The sequence below is a fragment of the Schistocerca serialis genome, chromosome 1 (assembly GCF_023864345.2).
Source record: "Schistocerca serialis cubense isolate TAMUIC-IGC-003099 chromosome 1, iqSchSeri2.2, whole genome shotgun sequence".
In the NCBI taxonomy this organism is placed as follows: Eukaryota; Metazoa; Arthropoda; class Insecta; order Orthoptera; family Acrididae; genus Schistocerca; species Schistocerca serialis.
In genome coordinates, this window is record NC_064638.1 from 871,007,556 (window position 1) to 871,035,225 (window position 27,670).

Here is a 27,670-nt window from a genome sequence, read left to right on the forward strand (position 1 = left end):
AGGAATTCATATTTATTGAAAACGAGTTTTACCTGAAATACTATCCCACAAACCCTGAAATCATGTCCTGTTTCACATCCTCCTCGCTCCTGTCACTAACAGATAGCGGCACTGTAGAAAATGAGTGCTTAGTGGCACCAGCAGATGGCTGCGTTATAAAAAGAGTGAAGTTTGATTTGTGAACCTCGATTTCGTATTGCCACCAGTTCACAGGTGCACAATTAAAAAACACATCAGAGCCTTAAATTAATTATCTTCCATATCTGAAAGTTGAAAAAAATTCTAAAATGTCTGCAAAATACGTCGGTAGCGCGAAAAGTGCGATGTTTATATTGTTTGTTGAGGTTAAGACATGAAAAACGCTGTAAGACTCAAATCAATTAATCTATTGCTACAATACTGCAAAAATACATCTACAATGTAAAAGATAAATAGAGTAAATTTCCAGATATATACGTATTTGGCAAATCAGTGATCAAAATTCTGAAATATGTACCCCAATGCTAAATTTCTATGTCGGATAACAGTTGACATTTTGTAAGTTAGGCCCAGTAATTCGATGTCGTAAAACTAACTTGATCATAATTATAACTGCAGAAAACATGTGTTAGCAAAAAATACTATGTTCAGCAAGCAAATAACAAACTGAATGTAATTAATTAGGCCTACTCTTGATGTAAGTCACAACACAGCCTAAATTAAATATTTCCACATTTACATTGTTCTCAAGAACCGTTTTACAAGGGACAAAGATAATGCATCGTCTTATTCACTAGAAACACAATAAAGGATACTACTGATTGCCAGTAATTGCTGTTATTATAAATGACACAGGCTTACTGGAGACTATGCAAATGAAAGCAATTTGCAATCACAAGGCTTTCTAAAAGCTTTATATGCTGTATTTTTCCTCTGTTATTGCTCACAGTAACCTAAAAATATGTAAGGGACAAAATAATGTGATCACAGCAGCAAAAATACCGAAGTGACGTAATTGTATTCTATAACACATTAGTTGAAAACAAAGATACAGGTCATCTTGTACATACCTAAACAGTCTCCCACAAAGATCAAACACACTATCCATTCGCTAGATGACTCCAGCCTAGTGATAATATGTTCTTTAGTCAAGACGGACGTAAACGTTTCCTGGAGTCACACATCTAGATACTTTATAAAATCAATAAGGGAGATACCAATAACGTTGCCTGCCCCTGGGCTTGTGATTTGGTATATGTAATATAAGTTTTACTGTACAGTTTCAGGCTGCTCATAATAAACAGACAACGCCTACTGTCTCATCGAATAGTATAACCCTAGTTGTCACTGTATATGCTAGATATCACCTCCAAGCGAACATTACACTCCACCTAGTAAATACTTCATACAATTACCAAAGAAGGCTGGTTCCAATAATGTTGATTTGTAATGCAGTTTCGCGAGAATAGTATGTGAATCTCATGTATGCTTGTCACACAACACAATGTCTAACGAAAGAATTTTCTCTGTATTAATGTTCTTATTTTGAGTACTGACGTAATTTTTATATAATATATTTTGTCAGTTTTTTGTGAATATTATTATGAATGAACATGATTATGTAATTTAAATGCAATAGCTGGAAAAGAATTATGTAATAACATATAGTAAACACGCTGGTCTAGTCAGGGCGATTTACTATTGTGAACAAAGAGTATATTTGAAGTAGGGAACATTGTTGTTGGGCGGCAATACACACAGTGCAATTGAGTCTGCTGCTAGCTCTTGTGCAGTAGAGTCAGACAGAAGCACTCAGGCGCAGTTGTTGCTAGCAGCGTGTAGTGTGGTGCATTGTCAGGTACCAAACTGAAAGAATTGTATGCTATGTCGAGGCATAATTACAGTGTTAATTGGGCACAGTACAAAAAGCATCAAGAGGAATTAAATGCATTGTCGGCGATTAGTACCTTAAGCAGCACCAGCAGCCACTCATTGAACTAAGATCAGACCAACTTTAATATTTAGAAATGTATCAAGGCTGGCCAGTATAGTAGTTTCATTTTGTGAACAATTACCAGCTTAACGTTAACTCTGTGCTACAAGTGCTTAAACCTGAACAGTTACCAAGTAGGGTCATACCCCATCATTATTAATTAAAACCGAGTGTTGCTGTTGATAATAAAAAGACTAAAATTGCTGAGCTAATTTAATTTTGATAATGTGTATAACAATGAAGGCTGTCAAAACTTAAAAAATAATTGAGACTAATAGTTAAAGATAATGGACTTTGTTGCTCGGTGAATTTTCAGTGACTATGAAAAAATAATGTAAGGGAGCTTTCAAGGATTATTGTACATGAGAATGTATAATTTCCTTGTGTGATCACTAATCTTTGCTCTCATTTCCAAAATACGTAAGAGTTTTAAGCAAACGTTAATCAGTAGTTATTTAATGAAAGTTACGCACTAGTATGACTCATTTATTTAAGAACAGAAATATTAACAGTAGGTATCATAGTAGGCTGCGCAAAGCTATTTATTACGCAGACAGGTTGCCAAACAATTACCAGTCAAGTGTATACGCTTAGTGCAATTCTTCTTTTTTTTCCTGATTTCACGATTAGATTTATTTCATGTTGCTAACTGTGATTTTGAATCTGAGCTCGAGTCAGTGTTATTGTGCCGACTCCCGCCTGATGGTTTTGCTTTAATTGTTACTTAAATACTTTTCCAAATTGATTAACACAGTCAGCTGGCGACCGTTTTCTATTAACATTACAAGCTGTATTAAAAAATATTTAACTTCATTATCTGCAATTTCACTAACTACTTTGCAGTTTTTATCATTTGTCAAAATTCTTTCGACCGTTATTGCGAAGTTGCATCCGCGCAATAACGATCCGGCTATAACTGATTCTACATGCTTTTGGATTTAATTTGTTCTTTGGAACCGATGCTTTTTCCCGGACAACAGGGACATTAGGAATAGGTGTCATCAATTATTTCAGTTATCCGAAAGTGTATGTTCGTTATATGCTGTGTATAAATTAATGATGTCATAGCATCTTCCACGGAAAATGGCGGCGAATAATATCACAACAGGATAATTTAATAGCATATTCCGCGGTTTGTCTGTGACAGAGTGCAATATCGCAATGGACAGACTGCGCCGCTGACGGTATCGTGGAGAACAATGTTTCCTACATCCCCTGTTTTTAATACAGCAATTCTATGGCAGTCAGAGTAGCTTATTATAGCAGTGTCCATATAGAATATAGTTATTGCCCTACCTGTACGCCAGTAGACAAGCAGCAGAAACTATGTTAAACCTTACACAACGATTGTTGTTCTGTAAGTTATTCGTTAACATGCAAGCAATTGGCACAGAGTAGAGCGGAGCACACAGCAAATACTGTTAGATGGTCTTCAATACACTTAAAGAAGTCTTGCACAGTGTAAAGCACACGATAAATCCTGTTTACAGCTATAAGATTCTGTTGTGCATTTTGTATTCCAAATGCAGTGGTATTCTGTGCCAATAAATACGACTTGTAAGTTCTGTCGATAACTACGTAACAACCGTTTCCCGAGTTTAAAACTGATGCATTAGCAGCTTGCAGTGGTAATTCTGAACTGCTCCGTAGCAGCCGGTTGTCATATTCCAATGGTGAGCATCTCTGCGAACAGAAAAAATGTCAGGCTATGTGTGGTGTTCTGCAGTTTGCATACTTGAGTGATAAGCCCCTAAGCATGGTACGTCTGCGAAAGAAAAGAAAACCAGAAATTTAGGACTTCGAAGTCATGTAGGGGGTCGCTAAACTTTCAGCTACCTTTACAACTATCCACATCCCACACACGTAGATCATCGTAAATGGAAGATTCTTTAGGATTTCGCCAGGACAGTAAATAAGAAAGCGTAATATATTGTCAAACTTTATTCTTGTCTGTACGTTCACACACAGAAAATTACTCTTTCTTTACTTTTATTTGGTGTAGTTTTAATATCATCTAGTTTCATTTTTAACTTATAATTTATATCTACATTTAACTGCCCTAACCCTTTCTTCAGCCAGTAATTTGACAGGTACAAGGAAGATACGTTCTCGAAATCCAATACATATCAAGGTTTTTCCTGAAAACTATCTCTTTTATGGCTTTGACAATTAGCTCTGTTGTTTCCAGCAGTTCTTCTAGGCAAGAACATAGCGAATTTTAATTTTTTATCTCTCATTTCGTGCATAACATTATTGTTATAACACTTCACATCTTCCTGGGTGTACGCTCCCGGCTCTCCTGCTGCACATTCTTGTGAAATTTCAACATAGAACTTTATGTTTACAACTTTTGCAAACGAGCAGCCATTATATGTTGTTATTCCGTTGGTTTTGAACTCTGCAAGTGGTTGTTCTGTTGCTAGGTACATAATATTCAGTTTAACACATTTGGATATGATGTAACCATCCATTGTGAGAAGATCCAGGTGGGAATGGAGCTTTGTAAACAGACTTTTCGTGCGTTCTTTATTGTTGTAAACATGTTCCAATCCACCATTTTCGGGCAGGATTCGAACACATGGCCACTTCCCAGTGCTATTAACAGTCTCTGTTTAAAACCATATGTACGCTTTGCCTGCACATCTGTAATAGCTTTTCCTTATTCTGTTTTCAGTTTTTATTGTTCTTTACGACAGCTGTCTTCGCTATATACACCAGTTTTCGTTTTTTGGCTTCGATCTCTTCAATCTCCCGTTTTCTTTTTCGTACACACACCACAGTAACTCCACTTAAATGCGTAATTTCTATGACGGAGAATGGTTTAAGTCTCTGCGATTTGGCACTCTGTCACACACAAGTCGCGGAATATATCGTTAAATTATACTATTATATTATTATTCGCCGCCAATTTTTGTGGAACACATCATTAATTTATACACATCACAACATGAACGATGTGTCTGAGGGCTTGATATAATGTGTCTGTTTCAGCTGTGGTAGCATCATGGGTTGGCAGAATCTCTAATGTTTCCCGTTGTGATCCAAAAATTTTAGAACATTACAACCCTCACATCTACATGTGTGTACATTATAGAGAATATCACTACTTTAATATGTGTTGTGGCATTTGTTTAGAATATAAAACAATGGAGGGTGGCGTTAGGTATATTTTGATGGTTCAATGCACCTGCAAGGCGTATGAAATCGAATTTTGGTAGCAATTTGGCTTATATTTCGATAATCATGTAGTTTAATAAGTTAGACAGATTATTAGATGCGGCAATATTTAATTTGTGGTTGACAGTTGTGAGATGTTTCACAATATATGGTAAATAGGGGGTCTCCCACTACCCCTCCCCTCCCCCTAATTGCCCTTAACAAGTGGCCAGATGCGGTTATGCTGACGTCATGAGTCCTGAAATGGCCTTGACGATAAAAACGTGCTGATACTGATGTTACATGATACCTGGTCCTCCCTCCCTCACCTCCTCTCCCCTCGCCGGCCTTGGTATGAGGTTCCCAGTATGGCCTTCGAGATAAGGAAGTGTTGATGCTGCTGTCAGCGAAATATGACATGCATGAGTGTCTCACTTGCAATATGAAACCGCAGATAAAAAAACGCTGACAGGTGCTGAGTCAGCAGTTTATGGCAGAACATACACAGCCGTGCTACTAGACTGTGCAGTGTAGAATGTCATTTGTTTGATCAGAGACATTCAGCCTCGTGTCGCCTTTTTCTGACAAAATGAGAAATCTTTGCCAAAACTAAAAAGTATCAGTCAATCTTTCTGCGAATGGAGAGCTTTGACTGACTTTCAGCAGACAGGAACGCTAAACTGTGAAAGTCAGTTTTGGTCTACCACGGATTGCTGAGCAAAGATATCACTTTCTCCTTGTTCGTCGTCCTGTACAGCTCGTGTAGCAAGTAGTTTTGCAGACATTTGTATAGACTGGATGCCTTCTACCAGCAAACATCGCTAGTATGAAGCTTAGCCTGCCGCAAGAATTGCAGTTGCCTTCATATGACTGCGAAATATGATAGAAGTCAGGTTAGGTTCACTCGTATTCTTTACATGTAGTTTGTGTTCAGATTTCACATACAGAATATCGAGTCTTTATTCACATTTCAATTTTTACAGAACACTTTTTGGTCTGAATCCGTCTCTATTAAGCATCTGTAAACTTAAGTGGCTTATAAGTAACTTTTTCCATTCAATGCCAAGTTTCCAGGGACTCTGTAATTTTACTTCCTTTGAAATCTGAGACGTTTTTCAAAAGGAATGTTAGCTAATGTTATTCCTTGTTTATTCATCGCCACCACGACAAGGTTGTGAAACTAATGTATCGGTAAATTATACTGTTTATCTATTGCATTTAGAGTTCGCAAATACATTAACTCACACCTTTTCCAGGTGTTATCAATTTCAGGCGTTTGTGTTTGTCTCCATGTTATGCTTCTCATGCACTTCCACAGAATGGTGCGCTTGAATTGGGCGTTACTCTGCACATGGCGTTTTATAATCGATTATCGGCAAGCAGGATGAGTTGAAACTGATGTAGTCACACCGAGATTTCGTCCTACTGAGACTACATAACTGCGGACCATTGCATTCACAACACATGCTAAATGTTTATAGATTATTAGGCAGAACAGGTAACAAACGACCAAGAAATTTGTTCCTGCACAGATCTTACATATGAGGTGTGATTTGCAACAGTTTGACATAGCGTTGCATTCGATTAACAGTTTCACGCTCGTATCCTATGGGGTTGGGTTGGGTTGTTTGGGGGAAGAGACCAAACTGCGAGGTCATCGGTCTCATCGGATTAGGGAAGGACGGGGAAGGAAGCCGGTCGTGCCCTTTCAAAGGAACCATCCCGGCATTTGCCTGGAACGATTTAGGGAAATCACGGAAAGCCTAAATCTGGATGGTCGGACGCGGGATTGAACCGTCGTCCTCCCGAATGCGAGTCCAGTGTGTTAACCACTGCGCCACCTCGCTCGGTCGTATTTTATGTTCAGTTGCGTTACTTGAGAGCGACATTCAACCTTTTTTGTTGCGCTTTACGTGAGCTCGTCTTCTCTTGTCGTTAACACCAAGGTTAGTGACATTCACGTTCTGAGGTAACTTCCAGGGAATGAAATGGATTCATCACTTTGTATCAACACTCGTAGCTAGGGCGATTTATAACCTGAAAAATCTGAAATAGTGGACGCTCGAAGACAAATATCTAATAGCTATCGAAAAGCTACTTAGAAAATTAAGTAGTCAGATTATTAATGTGAATTCAGGGAACATTCTTCAGGAATCTGCGTATCTGGTCCTTGCGGAAGTAAAAAGATAAAATTAGACTAACAACAACTTCTTTAGAGGCCTATAATTAACAATTCTTTTCTAGATAGTATCTGAAAGGGACATGTAGTGTGGTTCGAGGAGTTGCGAGTGCGCGTGTTTTGAAATACTGCAAGGTGTGGAGTGCACCGACGACCAGATGAGGCGTTTTAAAAACGAGGGGTGTGGAAGGTGTATTTTGGATTGTAAGTGTTGCTGTGATGTTTGGCGGGTGTTTGTCGTACCAGCACTTGGGTATAGTCATTCGGGATATCGTGAATGTGAATCCGATTTGAACTGAATGTTCTCAGTGATTAAGTATTGTCCTTTTTTCTATATCCACGTGATGACTGTGCCAAGAACACTCCTATCTTCCAATATAAACAGACGTATTCACGGGCCCATATGCATACGTTCCTGGTTTGATAAAAACTACGGCAACCGCATTGCACCTCCATTAGCGCGATAAATCAACTGATGTTACTAACATATGAAATGTCTGAAATTAACTTGTGAATCGTAGCGATCAACAGCCCCGCAATGGTAACACTGCGGGATGTAATCATCAATCAGTGGCGTCAGCTGCATACGGCGTAGCTGAAAAAAATATTGTAGATTTCCTTCCTCGGTGAATTGAGGGTATTATGCAACCAAGAGGCAATGTTACACGGTATTAGCGTAAAGTCATCCCAGGGCGACTAAATTTTTGTCCAGAGTGTTTATATGCGCTATGTATTAAGTGATCTATAGGTTTAGTGTTAATTATTTCCGTTTCTGGAACGGTATTTTAAAAAAATGAATAATAGACGAGTATAGCTGACGTCCATTAAATACGTGAGTTTTTGTTTTTATTGGGACGCCCCGTCCCAGCTTAGTGAAATTTGATGAGATTTAGTGTCCCCCTCTTCCCCTCACGTGATGTTTACTCTGTAATTCTTAACTAATTGTATTTTTTTGATGTGTTCATGGTTTTTTTTCATACCACTAGAACACCTATTAGGTTGTTCGGAATTAATCCTATAAAGCAAAATGATATCCGTTATAGTAATGGAAATGCTCTGAAATTCTCTGCTGTTTGGCAGCTTCCAAGAGAATTAATATAAAAGCTCGTTATAGTCCATCTTAAACGTAGTTATTGTTTTTGTCTCTAATTTTACAGAAAAAAATGTAGTGCCTGGATTTATTAAGTGTATTGAACAGTGTTTTTAACACGTTATTAAAACCACTTTATTTTAAACATGTCAATCCTGAGTAGTATTCAGACAGACAGGCAGAGTCAGATGGAGAAGAAGGCTCCGTGACAATAGTATTAATCGTTTTGAAAGGCCACGAAAAAATTTACATTCTTTGATGTAATACATACTTTAAACGTCATTGGACCTTGACTTATTTTGCAGATGAAAAACAACACCGTTTGTACTTGAACAATATGATTACGTAGATTCCTAGTCTACTGATTTATGTCATCAGTAAGATAGTTCTTGTCGGTGAACTTCAGCTTCCACAAAATATCAGCTTCTTGCTGGCGAATTTGTTTCGACTTGCCGGTGTGCTGCGTAACATAAGCTTTAACGAAGTTTTGATATAAATTGATTTTGAACACAATAACATCGGCCTTATATGCGTTGCAGAATATCGCAATTGAGTCACTAACTAACACTAAGTGATTTCGACCAGCGCGGAAGGGAACTAACCGAATGAAATCTGACCGTTTCACGGCACTTGTTCCATATCGGGGAATCCCAAGCATGGACTCGTGTAAAGCACTCAGGTTAGAGAGCCCATAAAGACTGGTGGACACTATAGTATTGTCTGTGCTCAAGATTAATTCTATAAAATAAAATGTTATCAGTTATAATAATGTAAATTCTCTGAACTAATAAGTTGACATGAGATTTTCATTGCCCCGCATTTTTTTGTGTGGGGTTTTGGGCGCAAAACATCTAAGGTCATAAACGCCCAGTAAAGAACCAGAGAATGCTGGGACCGCGAGGGGAAAAAACCGTTGTGAGGTCCAATACAAAAAGGAAGAAAAAACAAATCTAAAACATCAAGACGTTACGGAAGAGTATCTAAAAGACGTCGACAAGAAACCGGAGTCACCAGGTAGAAATCAAATCTCTTTTGCCATATTACTGCTTTTTAGAAACTTAAACGCAAGCCACAGCTCGCACGTCATCTGCTAAAATGTCTGGCAGAGCGGGCGGCTGCCCAACACTGAAACGTAAGTGGCTAAAACAGGGGCAGAGGGTCAGAAAATGTCTTGACTGTTAATGGCTGGCTACAGAAAGGAGAGCTGGGTGCAGGGCCGCCATTCAACAAGTGGCGATGACTAAAGCGGCAGTGCCCTATTCGCAACCGAGCCAACGTTACTTTCTCACGGCGAGACGGCCGGGAGGAAGTCGACCAGGCTGTTCGGAGAGGTTTCACTTCTCTGAGTTTCCTCCCATGAAGGGAGCACCAATGGTCATGCCGAAGTGACGCGATAAGCTGATAGAGGAAAGTGCAAATATCTTGTGAGGGAACAGAGCAAGAGGCGGGCCAACCGAGATGGACGGCGGCCTTGGCTCCAGCATCAGCAGCGTCATTCCCAGGCAAACCAACATAGCCAGGAACCCACATGAATATAACTTGATTGCCCCCCCCCCCATTTAAATGATATTTGGTGAGATTTTGTCGTACCCCTCTCCCCATTTTGAACTGAATTAATGGATGTGACCTTACTTTCTGCTGCATTATGCTGAGGGAGTTAGTGTCTTTGCCGTGGGAGCTTCTTAAGGAGATCAGGGCCAGATTTGTTGTCACATTATTGACTGAGGATTCAAGACGTATCGACGTGAGTGCAGGTGGCATCCTGGTTGCTGGCAGCACGTGTCGAGCGTACCTGGCTGAGATCGGTGGAGTACCAAGCGTCGTCGTAACCCTGCGTGCCGGGGTCCAGGCGGAAGCTCCAGACGCCGTCCAGGGAGCGCAGCTCGCGGGACTCCGAGTCCCGAGGGAAGAGCAGCCCGCCGCCCACCGCCGGCGCCGCCCATGCCGCCCACGCCGCCAACCCCAGCAGAAAGCGCACCGCCCACTGCCGCATGTCCATCACCTGCGCGGCACACGCCATGCATTAGGTAATGCTCACTGCACAGTAGAAGTGGATGCGATTCCCGCACCACACCATGCCAGTACATTCCCACTAAGTTACGCACACAGAAACTAACCTAGGTACTTACTACAAACAGCTCTGTCCATGACTGTGATACGAGACCTATACTGGACTTACATTTACCCATAAATAACAAACATAAAATTCAGAAGAATATTTTCTATCTAGGAATAGAACTGTACAATAAATTGTCTAAAGTCCAGGCTTCAAGACTTCGTAACTAAAAGTCTAAGAAGTCGACCTTGCCTCGGATACTGGACCGAATACAAAATAAGCAGTCCGGACCAAGGCAAAACAAAACCAAATCCACTTTGAGTCTGTCCTGTAGCAAGCGGCAAAGTGACCAGCGCCTGTTCACCAGTGATAAAGAAAGCACTCCGTCTTCAGGCCACGAGTGGCCTACCGGGACCATTCGACCGCCGTGTCATTCTCAGTGGAGGATGCGGATAGGAGGGGCGTGGGGTCAGCACACCGCTCTCCCGGTCGTTATGATGGTATTCTTGACCGAAGCCGCTACTATTCGGTCGAGTAGCTCCTCAATGGCATCACGAGGCTGACTACGCCCCGAAAAATGGCAACAGCGCATGGCGGCCCTGGTGATCCAAGTGCCGACCATGCCCGACAGCGCTTAACTTCGGATCTCACGGGAACCGGTGTATCCACTGCGGCAAGGCAGTTGCACCTGTTCAGCAGTGGTGCGGCTGATATTTATATTCTGGAATAACCCTTCCGGTCTTAACAGTCTGAGTTTACTCAATGAGTCTACTCAACCCCACCTGATTCCAGGTACAATCATCATGGAGCATTTTGATAATCTCAGTATTACCCCAGGTGGTCAATCCACCGCCAGTATTACTGACGAACTGGTCTTCCGGATGCTGAGGCCGCCAGGTTAAAATGCAGTGTGATTCAACAGAGGAAGTCGGAGTTCTCTGGCCAACTTAAAAACAAAACAAATACGGTTTTTGCAACACTTAACATACAAACACTTTTGCAACCAAGTAAACTTCCTAACTGGGAGATACCGGTACATTAAAAGAACAGGAGATTCTAATTTTTGGACTTCAAGAAACACGAATTATGGACGATAACACCATGGATTTCGGCAATTATCGTCTTTTTAAAATTAAAATTCATAAAAGAATACTTAATAACACACCAAATCTGGGATTTACTTTCGCAGTCTCCAAAAAAATTTTAAATTCAATAACGGAGGTGAAGCCCGTTAATAATAAACTATTGACAATTTCTCTTAAGTGCGAAACTAAAGCATATACTTTAATTAATGCCCATATAGCAGTCAATGAGCATAACCGTTAAAAACCTGAAGAAGTTAATGAAGCTTGGGAAACGTTACAAAGCACCATCTCGAAAATTCCCTCAAACCATGTTAAAATTTTAATAGTTGATTTTAATGCTGAATTAGGTAAAGAGAAAAACATGTAAGACAACAGTGGGAGGAGTTCCTGCGCGTAAATGGGGAAACCAAAATGGCCAAAGACTTGTCGAAACGTGCAAAAATTTTAACCTTTAAGTAATGTCTACACGTTTTAAAATGAACCCTTCTAAACAAAAGACTTGGCGGGCACCCAATATATTCATTGTGGAATTTCAGATCGATCATATAGCAATTTCATACGCTAACTACAAAGAAATTTTAAATGTCCAAGTTAGGAAAGAGATTAATATTGATTCTCCCCATTATTTAACACGAATAAAAGTAAAACTTCAGCCTCAAAAGCGCTTCAAAATAAAAAACGTTACGCCAAAATTTGACACTACTAAAATAACCCGAACTCTAACATGCAAATTTGACAAAAACATTCCAAAATTGGTAAAGCCTAAAAGAAAAGTTCATCAGAACCGCAAAAAATTTAATTTCGCTTCGAAAGAAGCGGAATTAAACAGCTGTTAAATCTAGGCATGAGGCATTCAAAAATTGGAGTAGTAACAAAACTGAAAATATGTAGAACACCTTTCTAGCTGTAAGAAAAGAAACATCTAAATTAATCTGACAGACAAAAAGAAACTACGAAAATGCCTGACTTTTAGAGTATAAAAAGACTTCCAAAAGAACAATACAAGAAACTTCTATAAAATATTCAAAATAAAACTAACCAGTTACCAGCCTCAAAGTTTTTGCCTCAGAAATGAAAATGGCAGTTTGGCTCTTAACAACCAGGAAAATTGTAAGGTACTTGCTGATTATTTTGAAAAAACTATTAAACTGCCCAGAAGCAGCGAATAAATTCCAACCACTGCAAACTAATAAGATCAACCCTAACTCTAAAGAACCTGACGAAATGGAAATAACTAAACAAATTAAGAGACTTAAAAACAATAAAGCATCCGTAGAAGAAGGTCTACTGCAGAACGACTAAAATCAGCTGGCACTAACACTACAAAAAATGTCACTCAACTAATAGGACAGATCTGGGAAACTGAGAAGATACCTGAAGACTGAAAAACTGCCCTAATACATCCACTGCATAGAAAAGGGGACAGAACCGATATTAGTAATTACCGAAGAGTCTCTCTTCTTCCAGTAACATACAAAATTCTGTCGCAATGTTTACTTGATCGCGCCCAAGGACAGTTAGAACCTAAATTGGTGAATACCAAGCAGGCTTTAGACAAAACAGATCCGGTACGGAGCAAATTTTTAATTTAAAACTAATCCTTAGACAGCAAAGGATTTCTGGCAACAATATTGTACGTACATTTGTGGATTTTTAAAAGGCCTACGACTCAGTTGGTCGTGAAACTCTTTTCTAAATTTTAAAGGAACAAGGGCTACATAATAAAACTGTAACACTGATTAAGGAAACGTTAAACGACACTAGCTATAAATTCATGAGAAAAATTTCTGAACCATTTAATATGAAGACTGATGTTAGACAGGGAGATGGACTCTTCCAATTACTGTTTAACTGTGTTTTGGTGAAGGTAATTACAGAGTGGCGGAGAGCAAAAATAGAATCAAAATGTAGATCAATCAGTCAAGTTAGGCAGAAGTGATATTACAGTAGGTTGCCTCGGTTTGCAGATGATCTGGCAGTTTTAGCTAGGGATACTACCACAGCTAATAAACAAATTTAAATTCTTAAGGAAGTTGCGGAAAAAGTAGGACTGCAAATATCGTTCAAGAAACGGAATATATGACAAGTAACAGGCAAGCACCAAAGTTTTTGAACACGAAATGAGTAAACATAACAAGGCTCCCTCAATTTAAATAATTGTGGGAGATCATACAAGAAAGCGATCTGGAAGAAGCTGCAAACGAAGTTCGGTGACAAAAATTGGCAGCTGCATCCAGATTAGCACAAAATATTTATAATAATCACTTTCTAAATCCATTAAACGTAGACGTTACAGCACTGTAATCAAACCTGAATGTCTTTATGGAGCAGAAGCTTTAATTTTAAGTAGAAAGAGGGATACTGAAGAAATTCTAAAGAAAGAAAGACTGTTAGGAAAATATTGTTGTTGTTGTGGTCTTCAGTCCTGAAACTAGTTTGATGCAGCTCTCCATGCTACCCTATCCTGTGCAAGTTTCTTCATCTCCCAGTACCTACTGCAACCTGCATTCTTCTGAATCTGCTTAGTGTTTACATCTCTTGGTCTCCCTCTACGATTTTTACCCTCCACGCTGCCCTCCAATGCTAAATTTGTGATCCCTTGATGCCTCAGAACATGTCCTACCAACCGGTCGCTTCTTCTTGTCAAGTTGTGCCACAAACTCCTCTTCTCCCCAATTCTATTCAATACCACCTCATTAGTTATGTGATCTACCCATCTAATCTTCAGCATTCTTCTGTAGCACCACATTTCGAAAGCTTCTATTCTCTTCCTGTCCAAACTATTTATCGTCCATGATTCATTTCCATACATGGCTACACTCCATACAAATACCCTCAGAAACGACTTCCTGACACTTAAATCTATACTCGATGTTAACAAATTTCTCTTCTTCAGAAACGCTTTCCTTGCCATTGCCAGTCTACATTTTATATCTTCTCTACTTCGACCATCATCAGTTATTTTGCTCCCCAAATAGCAAAACTCCTCTACTACTTTAAGTGTCTCATTTCCTAATCTAATTCCCTCAGCATCACCCGACTTAATTTGACTACATTCCATTATCCTCGTTTTGCTTTTTCTGATGTTCATCTTATATCATCCTTTCAAGACACTGTCAATTCCGTTCAACTGCTCTTCCAAGTCCTTTGCTGTCCCTGACAGAATTACAATGTCATCGGCGAACCTCAAAGTTTTTATTTCCTGTCCATGGATTTTAATACCTACTCTGAATTTTTCTTTTATTTCCTTCACTGCTTGCTCAATATACAGATTGAATAACATCGGGGAGAGGCTACAACCCTGTCTCACTCCCTTCACAACCACTGGTTCCCTTTCATGCCCCTCGACTCTTATAACTGCCATCTGGTTTCTGTACAAATTGTAAATAACCTTTCGCTCTCTGTATTTTACCCCTGCCACCTTTAGAATTTGAAAGAGAGTATTCCAGTCAATATTGTCAAAAGCTTTCTCTAAGTCCACAAATGCTAAAAACGTAGGTTTGCCTTTCCTTAATCTTTCTTCTAAGATAAGTCTTAAGGTCAGTATTGCCTCACGTGTTCCAATATTTCTACGGAATCCAAACTGATCTCCCCCGATGTCGGCTTCTACCAGTTTTTCCATTCGTCTGTAAAGAATTCGTGTTAGTATATTGCAGCTATGACTTATTAAACTGATAGTTCGGTAATTTTCACATCTGTCAACACCTGCTTTCTTTGGTATTGGAATTATTATATTCTTCTGAGGGTACTTTGCCTGTATCATACATCTTGCTCACCAGGTGGTAGAGTTCTGTCAGGACTGGCTCTCCCAAGGCCGTCAGTAGTTCTAATGGAATGTTGTCTACTCCCGGGGCCTTGTTTCGGCTCAGGTCTTTCAGTGCTCTGTCAAACTCTTCACGCAGTATCGTATCTCTCATTTCATTTTCATCTACATCCTCTTCCATTTCCATAATATTGTCCTCAAGTACATCGCCGTTGTATAGACCCTCTATATAATCCTTCCATCTTTCTGCTTTCCCTTCTTTGGTCTCCATCTGAGCTCTTGATATTCATACAAGTGGTTCTCTTTTCTCCAAAGGTCTCTTTAATCTTCCTGTAGGCAGTATCTATCTTACCCCTAGTGAGATAAGCCTCTAAATCCTTACATTTGTCCTCTAGCCATCCCTGCTTAGCCATTTTGCACTTCCTGTCGATCTCATTTTTGAGATGTTTGTATTCCTTTTTGCCTGCTTCATTTACTGCATTTTTATATTTTCTCCTTTCATCAATTAAATTCAGTATTTATTCTGTTTCCCAAGGATTTCTACTAGCCCTCATCTTTTTACCTACTTGATCCTCTGCTGCCTTCACTACTTCATCCCTCAGAGCTACCCATTCTTCTTCTACTGTACTTCTTTCCCCCTCTGCTGTCAATTGTTCCCTTATGCTCTCCCTGAAACTCTGTACAACCTCTGGTTTAGTCAGTTTATCCAGGTCCCATCTCCTTAAATTCCCACCTTTTTGCAGTTTCTTCAATTTTAATCTGCAGTTCATAACCAATAGATTGTGGTCAGAGTCCACATCTGCCCCTGGAAATGTCTTACAATTTAAAACCTTGTTCCTAAATCTCTGTCTTACCATTATATAATCTATCTGATACCTTTTAGTACTCCGGCATTCTTCCATGTATACAACCTTCTTTTATGATTCTTGAACCAAGTGTTAGCTATGATTAAGTTATGCTCTGTGCAAAATTCTACCAGACGGCTTCCTCTTTCATTTCTTACATCCAATCCATATTCACCTACTACGTTTCATTCTCTCCCTTTTCCTACACTCGAATTCCAGTGACCCATGACTATTAAATTTTCGTCTCCCTTCACTATCTGAATAATTTCTTTTATCTCATCATACATTTCATCAATTTCTTCATCATCTGCAGAGCTAGTTGGCATATAAACTTGTACTACTGTAGTAGACGTGGGCTTCGTGTCTATCTTGGCCACAATAATGCGTTCACTATGCTGTTTGTAGTAGCTTACCGGCATTCCTGTTTTCCTATTCATTATTGAAACTACTCCTCCATTACCCCTATTTGATTTTGTGTTTATAACCCTGTATTCACCTGACCAAAAGTCTTGTTCCTCCTGACACAGAACTTCACTAATTCCCACCATATCTAATTTTAACCTATCCATTTCCCAAATTTTCTAATCTACCTGCTCGATTAAGGGATCTGACATTCCACGCTCCGATCCGTAGAACGCCAGTTTTCTTTCTCCTGATAACAACTTTCTCTTGAGTAGTCCCCGCCCGGAGATCCGAATGGGGGACTGTTTTACCTTCGGAATATTTTACCCAAGAGGACGCCATCATCATTTAACCATACAGTAAAGCTGCATGCCCTCGGGAAAAATTACGGCTGTAGTTTCCCCTTGCTTTCAGCCGTTCGCAGTACCAGCACAGCAAGGTCGTTTTGGTTATTGTTACAAAGCCAGATCAGTCAATCATCCAAACTGTTGCCCCTGCAACTACTGAAAAGGCTGCTGCCCATCTTCAGGAACCACACGTTTGTCTGGCCCCTCAACAGATACCCCTCCGTTGTGGTTGCACCTGCGGTACGGCCATCTGTATCACTGAGGCACGCAAGCCTCCCCAACAACGGCAAGGTTCATGGGGGGGGGGGGGGAAATGTTAGGCCCCAAAATTATTGATGGAGGAACTTATAGACTGAGAAGTTATAAGGAAATAGAAGAATACACAAACATACATGGTGACATGAGAAAATAAAGACTTAAGTTTTATGGCAACACTAAAAGAACGGCGTCCACTAGGTTGACAAAATAAATAGTAGGATTCTAAGAAAACACAAATAAGCCCAAAACTGAACCAATTAAATGGATCGCTGCGATTAAGGAGGATCTTACAGTAGCCGGTATAACTCAGGCAGACGTTACAAATAGAAAAGCATTCAGACAAAAGATATTTGATTCGAAAGTTGGTCAGAGAGATATTAGAAAACGGACTGGAATACCATGGTCTGATGAAAGAAAGAGACTTCATTCTGACAGAATGAAACAAATTCGGACACAAACAAAGGCCAACCATCAAAAGCTACATTGCTTGATTGTACCTCGCATGGTCCTATTGGGTCCACACGTGAAAAATAATAACAATAACTGTCTAAATGGATCATACACTGAAGCACCGAAGAAACAGAGATACGTAAACAAGCAGAATACGGCGCTGCGGTCGGCAACGCCTATATAAGACAACAAGTGTCTGGCGCAGTTGTCAGATCGGTTACTGCTGCTACAATGGCAGGTTATCATGATTTAAGTGAGTTTGAACGTGGTGTTATAATAGTAGGCTACGAGCGATGGGGCACAGCATCTCCGAGGTAACGATGAAGTGGGGATTTTCCCGTACGACCATTTCACGAGTGTACCGTGAATATCAGGAATCCGGTAAAACATCAAATCTCCGACACCGCTGAGGCCGAAAAGAGATCCTGCAAGAACGGGACCAACGACGGCTGAAAATAATCATTCAGCGTGACAGAATTACAACCCTCATGCAAATATCTGCAAATTTCAATGCTGGACCATCAACAAATGACAGCGTGCGAACCATTCATGGAAAACATCGTCGATATGGGCTTTCGGAGCCGAAGGCCCACTCGTGTACCTTTGATGACTGCACGACACAAAGCTTTACACCTCGCCTGGGCCCTCAACAGTGACGTCTGAATGTTGATGACTGGAAACATGTTACTTGATCGAATGAGTCTCGTTTCAAATGGTTTCGGCGGATGGACGTTTATGGGTATGAAGACAACCTCACGAATCCATGGACCCTGCAAGTCAGCAGGGGACTATTCAAGCTGGTGAAGGCTCTGTAATGGTGTGGAGTGGTATAGGACCCCTGATACGTCTAGATACGACTCTGACAGGTGACACGTACGTAAGCATCCTGTCTGATCACCTGCATCCATTCACGTCCATTGTGCATTGCGACGGACTTGGGAACTTCCAGTAGGGCAATGCGACACCCCACACGTCCAGAATTGTTACAGAGTGGCTCCAGGAACTTTACTCTGAGTTTTAACACTTCCGCTGGCCACCAAACTCCCCAGACGTGAACGTTATGGAACATATTTGGGATGCCTTGCAACGTGCTGTTCAGAAGAAATCTCCACCCCCTCGTACTCTTACAGATTAATGGGCAGCCCCGCAGGATTCATGGTGTCAGTTCCCTCCAGCACCGCTTCAAACGTCAGTCCAGTCCAAGCCACGTCATGTTGCGGCACTTCTGCGTGTGCTCGTGGGGGCCCTACAGGATATTAGGTGGTTGTACCAGTTTCTTTGGCTCTTCTGTGCACATATTATTTCTCAAGTTAACAACCTTTTTTCTCGACACATACTAATTGTATAGGGACGACTGAGGCATCGTTAGAAAGGTTATTTAACCATCTTTTGACATTGCATACCGATTTGGCGCTAAAACTTACTATTTGTGGAAAGTTTTAACATAACAGACTTTAAAACTATCATAGGCAAAAGGGCATCATGGGTGCCCAACTTCATAACTATACAGGGTGTTCGGAATTTCCCGTTACAGACTTCTAGGACTTGTAGAGGGGAGTTCTACATGGTTCCAATTCAGACGCTCGACTCATCCACTTCTGCTTGAGGAATTGAATTAGGCTTGAAGCAGTAAACATTTAGGTAACAATTCGAAAGGAAACATCCATTTATCACTTAAGCACATTTGTATTAACACTTAAACTTTATGTGTTTACATTATTCCAAAACGAAAAAAAACCAGCATATCGTACGTTGAGAACAGTACTGATGAAATACAACAGACGCTCGACGTGGCGACGACCAACCTTGTTACAGACACTGTACCTACGAAGCATGTTCTGGTAAACACCCTCCATCCCACCTGGTGTGCCTGCAGTTTCTAGTGCAGCATACGACTCCACAAGTAGTAGTCCACCCCACTACCGTATTGCATACCGGGACAAACAACTCAGAATTTTCTCTTTCCCTCAGCGGGCTTGGACGTGTGACACATCTGAACTGAAACCGTCGTAGAACGGAAACGGTACGTTTACGGACATGGTTTCCTATGCAAAATATTACGTACTCCTCTCTACAAGCCCTAGAAGTAAGTAATGAGAATTTCGAACATACTGAATTTTACGAAATTGTGTCATTGATCACGAATAAGGCTCCCTTTTCATATTATCGTATTACAAATACCATTTTATTTATTTTAAAGTTCTTATTAACTGGATAATTTACATACTGCATTGTCCCAGATTAATAACCCTGACAACGGTCGTAGTCCATTATCTCTGCCCGTCGTATGAATTAACTTTTCTATACGGAAAAAAACGATAAAAATACCTGTCATTGTCTCTTCGAATTGTTATTTACCTATTGCTACTAAGGCCTAAAGTAATTACATAAAATACGAAGTTCAATTACAATCACAAAATCCACTAACAGGTTCTTGTGGCCTGAGTAATATAACAGGTAAGAAGCGAACACTGCGTTCTAACTTACACATTTCATATTTATTTATTTGTATTTTATATTCGTATTTCTCATTAAACTTCTCGTCAAAAACAGGCAAATAGAAGTATTACTGTCGAAACTTAGAAATTTCAAGCATTACCGTATGAAAATATGTATAACAAGGACGTTTCATAAATTCATTATTTTTATTTGACAACTTTCGCTTCATATTTAAAGATTTTTCCCTTCCTTCCCACAGTTACACATACCCCAATGAACACACTTATTCCAAATACTATCATTGTTTAAAACCATAAAAGCTTAGAAGTCTCGCCGGTCTCCTAGTTTAAGGTATTACTTTCGTTTTACAAAATCAAATGTGTTTCTATTACTGCCGTATATTTTTTACTTACTTTCCAGACGCCTTTCGCAGTTGTACAACATACACTTCAGTGTTTTTTCTTCGTATATCGTGCCCAAATATGCTTTTCCTCTATCTGGCCATAGGCCACAGCGCCCACTTATACTTAAATTATGAAAAATCGGCATATACTCACGTCTAGATTTTTTGGTTTTCTGTTCTCATGCTTGTTTTTTCGTTAGCTGTCGGCGATTCCAATCGACACGGACCCGTGACGAGTGTTATGTCTTGTCAGTCAGTTTCAAAACCGAAACGGACTGCTACAGTCAGTGAATGTAGGTCCGTCTCAACCAGTTTCCGAGCGAATATTGCGAAGAAGATTTGGTGTAGAGCATCTCCACAAAGATCATTACTGACGGTAGCATATAAAGATTCATATCCTCAGTGGACTAAAAAATACATAAACTGCATAGTGGTTTACCGGAGGCGCGTAGTGTCGTCAAGTGAGTCTTTTCAAATGATGCAAGGCGTCGAGTTCAGCGACGACCTAATGAAGCGTTTTGAAAGGTGTAGCGTTTGAAAGGTGTAGTTCCGGCTGGAAGTGGTTCTGTGATGTTTTTTAGGGTGTTTTACGTATCATGATATGTTCGCACCCATTCAGGTTACCATGAACATGTACCAGAGTGTTCATTTCAACATTCTCGGCTATCAAATGTTGCCTTTTCTCCTATCTCTTCGGGATGAGTATGCTTTGGATGATGATGTCTTCCCAGACGGCAGTCATGTTCACAGAGCTCCACACACACACATTCCTCGTTTGATGAACAATCGGGCACCATATAGAACTTCGACTGGCCCGCTAAATCACCCTATCTTAATGGCATAGAAAATTTCTGGGATTATTTAGGCCAGCGGGTGAAACGCAGTAATCAGTATCCCCAAAATCTGGCAGCCCTACGGAATCCAACCATCAATGAGTAGCTTCAGCTGGACTTGGCACACCTTAAGAAATTAGTAGACTCTCTTCCTCGCCAAATTGAGGGCATTATCCGGTCTAAAGGTGGTGTTTGACCGTATTATCGTGATGTCACCTAGAAATATAGCTTGATGTCTCCTGGAAAAGACAAATGTTTTTGTTCAGCTTGCTTATGTTAATGTTATGCTACTATACACAACGAGTGATTACACAGATAGCAATTATTTCTAGCTGATCTCTCTTCTTGCATCATTTTCCTAAATTTATGAAAAGGTAATATAGTCACAGTTTGTCACCAATGGGTGCAAAGTGGAGTACTTAGCCAATCATGGATGATATTTTCTAAAAACTGCCGGACTGAGAAAGCGATTTTTTCATTCACTGAGTAAATAAAAAAAATTAGAGGATAAAATATGACCTGTTGAGATCTTCTGCGACGTGTATGTTTTAGAGGAAATTACGTTTTGATGGGATAGATGGTGCGTGCCTGATTTAGTCTGACTGTAAGGTAAAAGACTAATAAAGCTCTGCTCTACCGCTCAGGAACGATAGAAACGAGACATTTCTCGGCATGACACAAACATAGCTTTAATATCATCAGAATTTTGTTTTTTTACTATAGGCTGCAAAGTCCAGTTTCCGAGGTTATACTGAATCTCGGAAACAAGAATTTGGAACATAACTGGGAAAGCGCACGCAAAATCATGATAACGCTTTATTAGCAATATAGAACAAGATTTATGTGGCAGACTAATTATCGCGTATATAGTGATGATACAAGAGAGAAAGAATGGATAGCTCAGTATAAAATCTTGTGATGCAATGATAGTGTATTTAAACTGGGGACCTAGAAATGACAGATAGGTTTCGTCCCTCCTTAGCCCTCAGTGGTTCACAACCCCACAACAGGTCACCCACCCCAACGCCGTCCCACACCAAACCCAGGTTTATTGTGCGGTTCGGCCCCCAGTTGTTGTAGAATCTTAGAACATATTCTGAACTGAAACACGATGAGATATCTTGAACAGAATGAACTTTTCAGTGCCAACCAGCTCGGATTTCGAAAACGTCGATCATGTGCAACCCAACTCGCACTTTTCTCTCATGAAAGTTTTGGATCGGACCAAAGAGGTAGATCCAGCGTTTATTGATTTCCGAGAAGCATTCGAGTCAGTACCACACCTACGTTTATTGTCAAAAGTATGATCCTATGGGGTATCAAGTGAAATTTGTGATTGGATTCAGGACTTTTTGGCTGGGAGGACACAGCATGTTATCTTGGATGGAGAGTCTTCATCAGATGTAGAAGTAACTTCGGGTGTGCCCTATTGAAGTGTGTTGTGAAACTTACTATCCATGTTGTATATTAATGACTCTGAAGACAATATTAATAGTAAAATCAGGCTTTTTGCGGGTGATGCAGTTGTCTATAATGAAGTATTATCTTAAAGAAGCTGCACAAATCTTGGTAAGATTTTAACGTGGTGCGGGTTGCTGTAAATGTTCAGGAACGTAAAATTTTGCACTTCATAAAACAAAAAAAAGTAGCATCCTGTGACTATAATAATAATGAGCCACTGCTGGAATCAGCCAACTCATACACAGATCTGGGTGTAACACTTTGTAGAAATATGAAATGGAATGATCACATATGTTCAGTCGTAGGTAATGCAGGTGGTAGACTTCGGTTTATTGGTAGAATATTGGGGAAGTGCAATTAGTCTACAAAGGAGATTGCTTACAGAACACTCGTGCGACCGGTTCTAGAATACTGTTGAAGTGTGTAGGACCCGTACCAGATAGGACTAAGAGGAGATATTGAACGTATACATAGAACGGCAGTACGAATGGCCACAGGTTTGTTTAATACGTGGGATTGCGTCACAGAGATACTGAAGGAACTGAAGTGGAAGACTCTTGACGATAGACGTAAACCATCTCGAGAAAGTCTATTAAGAAAGTTTCAAGAAATGGCTTTAAATGTTCTAGGAATATACTACAACCCCTTACGTACCGGTCACAGGGGGATCGTGAGGATAAGATTAGAATAATTACTGCATGCACCGAGGCATTCAAACAATTATTCTTCCTCCTCTCCATACGTGATTGGAACAGGAAGAATCCCTAGTAATTGGTACAATGGGACCCTCTGCTATGCACCTCACGATGGTTTGCAGAGTATAGATCTAGATGTAGATGTGGTCGAGCATTCGTCTTCCCTACGACCGACATTACTTCCTTGTTGCATTTCAAGTCCGTTTGCGGTGTTGCACCTAGGTATTCCATACCATTAGTGCTGAATACGAATATTTCCAAAAGATTTCTCTTAGTACATTAATTTACATTTATCCGCATTTAAAACAGAATGTCATTCGTTGTATAAAATAGAAATTCTGTCTCTGTCAACCTGAACAGCTCTGTACTCACTCAAAGACAACACTTCTCAGTATACATAAGTGTCAACGCCAAAACAGTCTCCGATCGATGTCCGCCCTGTCGGATAGTTTGTTCATGTACATTGAGAACAGGAGCGGTCACTTCACTCTTGTCTGGGGCACTCCGGATGTTACCTTCATCTCCGATAAACACTCGCCGCCCAGGACAAGGTACTGACCACACATATGAGTACCTGTTCCTTACGCTCGGACTTCCCTAAGTGTCTACACTCCACAGTGTGGTTCAGTGTCGAACACCTTTCGGGAAATGTAGGTACATAGAACCCGCCTGATGATCTGCATCCATGATTCGAAGGATATCTATCGTGTGTGAAAAAGGCAATCCATGTTTCGTACGAATGAACCTTTCTATATCTGTGCTGATTTTCGGCTAGAAATTTTCCTCTCTCGGGCAAACTCATTACATTCCAGCTTATAAAACCCCGTCAGTCCAAAAAGTTTCGCGAATGGATTATAAAAGAATAGAGAAAAGTCAACATGGTGATACTAATGCTCCATATGTTCTACATAGACTCCTCCAACCTCTCCCTCTTAAACTTCAATACAGCGAACAGATCGTTCATACGAACATTTGAAACTGTCAGAAACGTCTTTCGTAGCGATTCTGCTCGACTTGCACTTCACCTTGGCTTGAATGTCGGTTATGTTGCCGCGCGGGATACCGCGTAGTCTATGGGCGTCTTGTCACGGTCCGTGCGGCTCCCCACGTCGGAAGTTCGAGTCCTCCCTCGGGCATGGGTGTGTGTGTTGTCCATATCGTATGTTAGTTTAAGTTAGATTAAGTAACGTGTAGGTTCAGGAACCGATGACCTCAGCAATTTGGTACCATAAGACCTTACCACAACAATTTTTCGGTTATGGTTCAAATGGTTCAAAAATGGTTCAAATGGCTCTGAGCACTATGGGACTTAACATCTGAGGTCATCAGTCCCCTAGGACTTAGAACTACTTAAATCTAACTAACCTAAGGACATCACACACATCCATGCCCGAGGCAGCATTCGAACCTGCGACCGTAGCGGTCGCGCGGTTCCAGACTGAAGCGCCTAGAACCGCTCGGCCACACCGGCCGGCTTTTGGTTATCCTGTCAAAGCGTTGATCCTTCGTGTGAATTTCTGCACATTGTCGTTCTGTGGTAGATTCTATTGATAACACCAAGTCTCGTCACCCGTCACGAATTTTCACAAAAAAGAATTGTGCGCGTTTTGCATTTCAGTCAACTCGCGGCAGGCGTCCATGCATCGTTGGTTTTGCTCGGAAATCAAAGCGTGCTGTACAAATTTTAGACACACTTTTCTCATTCTGGAAAATGTCTTGAACATTTGATTTAGAGACGTGGCTCCAATACGATTTCGGACGCAATAACGTTGACACACTTCAGCCACACGTCCTCTGCTTAACACTGCCTACTGACAACCGATTAGTAGAACAAACTTCAGTTATCTACATTTATAATCTCAGCCATAGTAGCTACTGCGCTGACTTAGCTTACACGCCAACAATGAAACCTGTCTCGCAACTCTTTGGACGGACGGTGTATGGTCAAGGACTCCAAAGGAGAACGACGTTAACAATACCCACAGATACAACTATGAAAATGGATGTGTTAGTGTGTGTGTGTGTGTGTGTGTGTGTGTGTGTGTGTGTGTGTGTGTGTGTGTCCCACATCTGCTCCTAAACCACTGGACTGATTTCAACCAAACTTGGTACACATATCGCTTACTGCCAGGCGACAACCGTTGTGGGAGTAAGGACCACTTACTCATCAAAAGAGGTGCGGATAGTGGTGAAAAAGAAGCGTAGTCTGCGAAGCGTAAATTCCCATATTTCATTCGTCCTGAATTTGAGAACGAGAGCTCTTAGCGACTTGCAACAAACTTTCCACATAATTTCAAAATATTACGAATTTTTTTTTTTCTCGCTGACAACCCGTATAAAATGATGAAAGGGAAAACATTTATCGCTTACTACTTTTGCCCTGTAAGTACCACATGAGGCATGACATTGTAACTTACTACTTCTTTACTAGTAGCTACATTCGTGACACATTTTATACACGTAATTCACATATGACACTGAATGTAAGTGCAAAATTATATCACTGTACGACTAATAGTTCAGGAGATATGACATCATAAACAATGAGATATGTGAAAAACTGCCGCATTACGCACGACATTTAAAAGTATTACATCTCCCCTATTAACTCTATTCGCAATAAATTTCGCAGACAGTATGCATATATGATGCTCAGCGTACCTACAGTATTATATCATTGTACGACACATAGTTCGGGAGATATGACGTCATAAATAGTGAGATGCTTGAAAAACTGTCGCATCGTGTATGACGTTTCAATTTATTACTTCGTTGCTACTAACTCCACTCTCAATACAGGTTACAGACAGTATTCACATTCCCCGCTGAATGTACCTACAAAATTATATCAGTGTACGACACATAGTTCAGGGGTTATAACGCCATAAACATCAAGCACAAGGCCAGACCACAGACTGGTTGGAGCCCAGGCAACGAGTAAGCATAACAACACAATTCGTAGCTCCTCAGGATCACTGGGTCGGTCGTCGTAATACCGTGCAGAAAAACTGAATTAACACCTCAGCTGAGCGCAGAAAACACACCATTAATCTCGTAGGATATTTAAATAATTTTTTAAATACGGGATTTAATACACTACTGCCCAATAAAATTGCTACACCACGGAGATGACGTGCTACAGACGCGAAATTTAACCGACAGGAAGAAGACGCTGTGATATGCAAATGATTAGCTTTTCAGAGCATTCACACAAGGTTGACTGGCGTTGCCTGGTGAAACGTTGTTGTGATGCCTCGTGTAACGAGAAATGCGTAACATCACGTTTCCCAATTTGATAAAGGTCGGATTGTAACCTATCGCGATTGCGGATTATCGTATCGCGACATTGCTGCTCGCGTTGGTCGAGATCCAATGACTGTTAGCAGAATATGGAATCGGAGGGTGCAGGATGGTAATACGGAACGCCGTGCTGGATCCCAACGGCCTCAGATCACTAGAAGTCGAGATGACAGGCATCTTATCCGCATGGCTGTAACGGATCGTGCGGCCACGTCTCGATCCCTGAGTCATCAGATGGGGACGTTTGCAAGACAACAACCATCTGCATGAACAATTCGACGACGTTTGCAGCAGCATGGACTATCAGCTCGGAGACCATGGGTGCGGTTACCCTTGACGCTGCATCACAGACAGGAGCAGCTGAGATGGTGTACTCAACGACGAACCTGGGTGCACGAATGGCAAAACGTCATTTTTTCGGACGAATCCAGGTTCTGTTTACAGCATCATGATGGTCGCATCCGTGTTTGGCGACATCGCGGTGAACGCAAGTTGGAAGCGTGTATTCGTCATCGCCATACTGGCGTATCACCCGGCGTGATGGTATGGGGTGTCATTGGTTACACGTCTCGCTCACTTCTTGTTCGCATTGACGGCACTTTGAACAGTGGACGTTGCATTTCAGATGTGTTATGACCCGTGGCTCTACCCTTCATTCGATGCCTGCGAAACCCTACATTTCAGCAGAATAATGCACGACCGCATGTTGCAGGTCCTGTACGGGCCTTTCTGGATACAGAAAATGTTAGACTGCTGCCCTGGCCAGCACATTCTCCAGATGTCTCACCAATTTAAAACGTCTGGTCAATGGTGGCCGAGCAGCTGGCTCGTCACAATACGCCAGTCACTACTCGTGATGAACTGTGGTATCGTGTTGAAGCTGCATGGGCAACTGTACCTGTACACGCCATCCAAGCTGTTTGACTCAATGCCCAG

At 40.9% G+C, this 27,670-nt stretch overlaps 1 protein-coding gene across 1 annotated transcript in view; it reads right to left on the reverse strand.

Annotated features, from left to right (window-relative positions):
• LOC126486014 (beta-glucuronidase-like) overlaps positions 1 to 27,670 on the reverse strand; it is a 357,520-nt gene that overhangs the window by 121,533 nt on the left and 208,317 nt on the right. Inside the window, exon 2 of the mRNA XM_050108918.1 lies at positions 10,190 to 10,399. Within this exon, the coding sequence (XP_049964875.1) occupies positions 10,190 to 10,399 (210 nt within the window). The remainder of the gene's footprint in view (positions 1 to 10,189; positions 10,400 to 27,670) is intronic.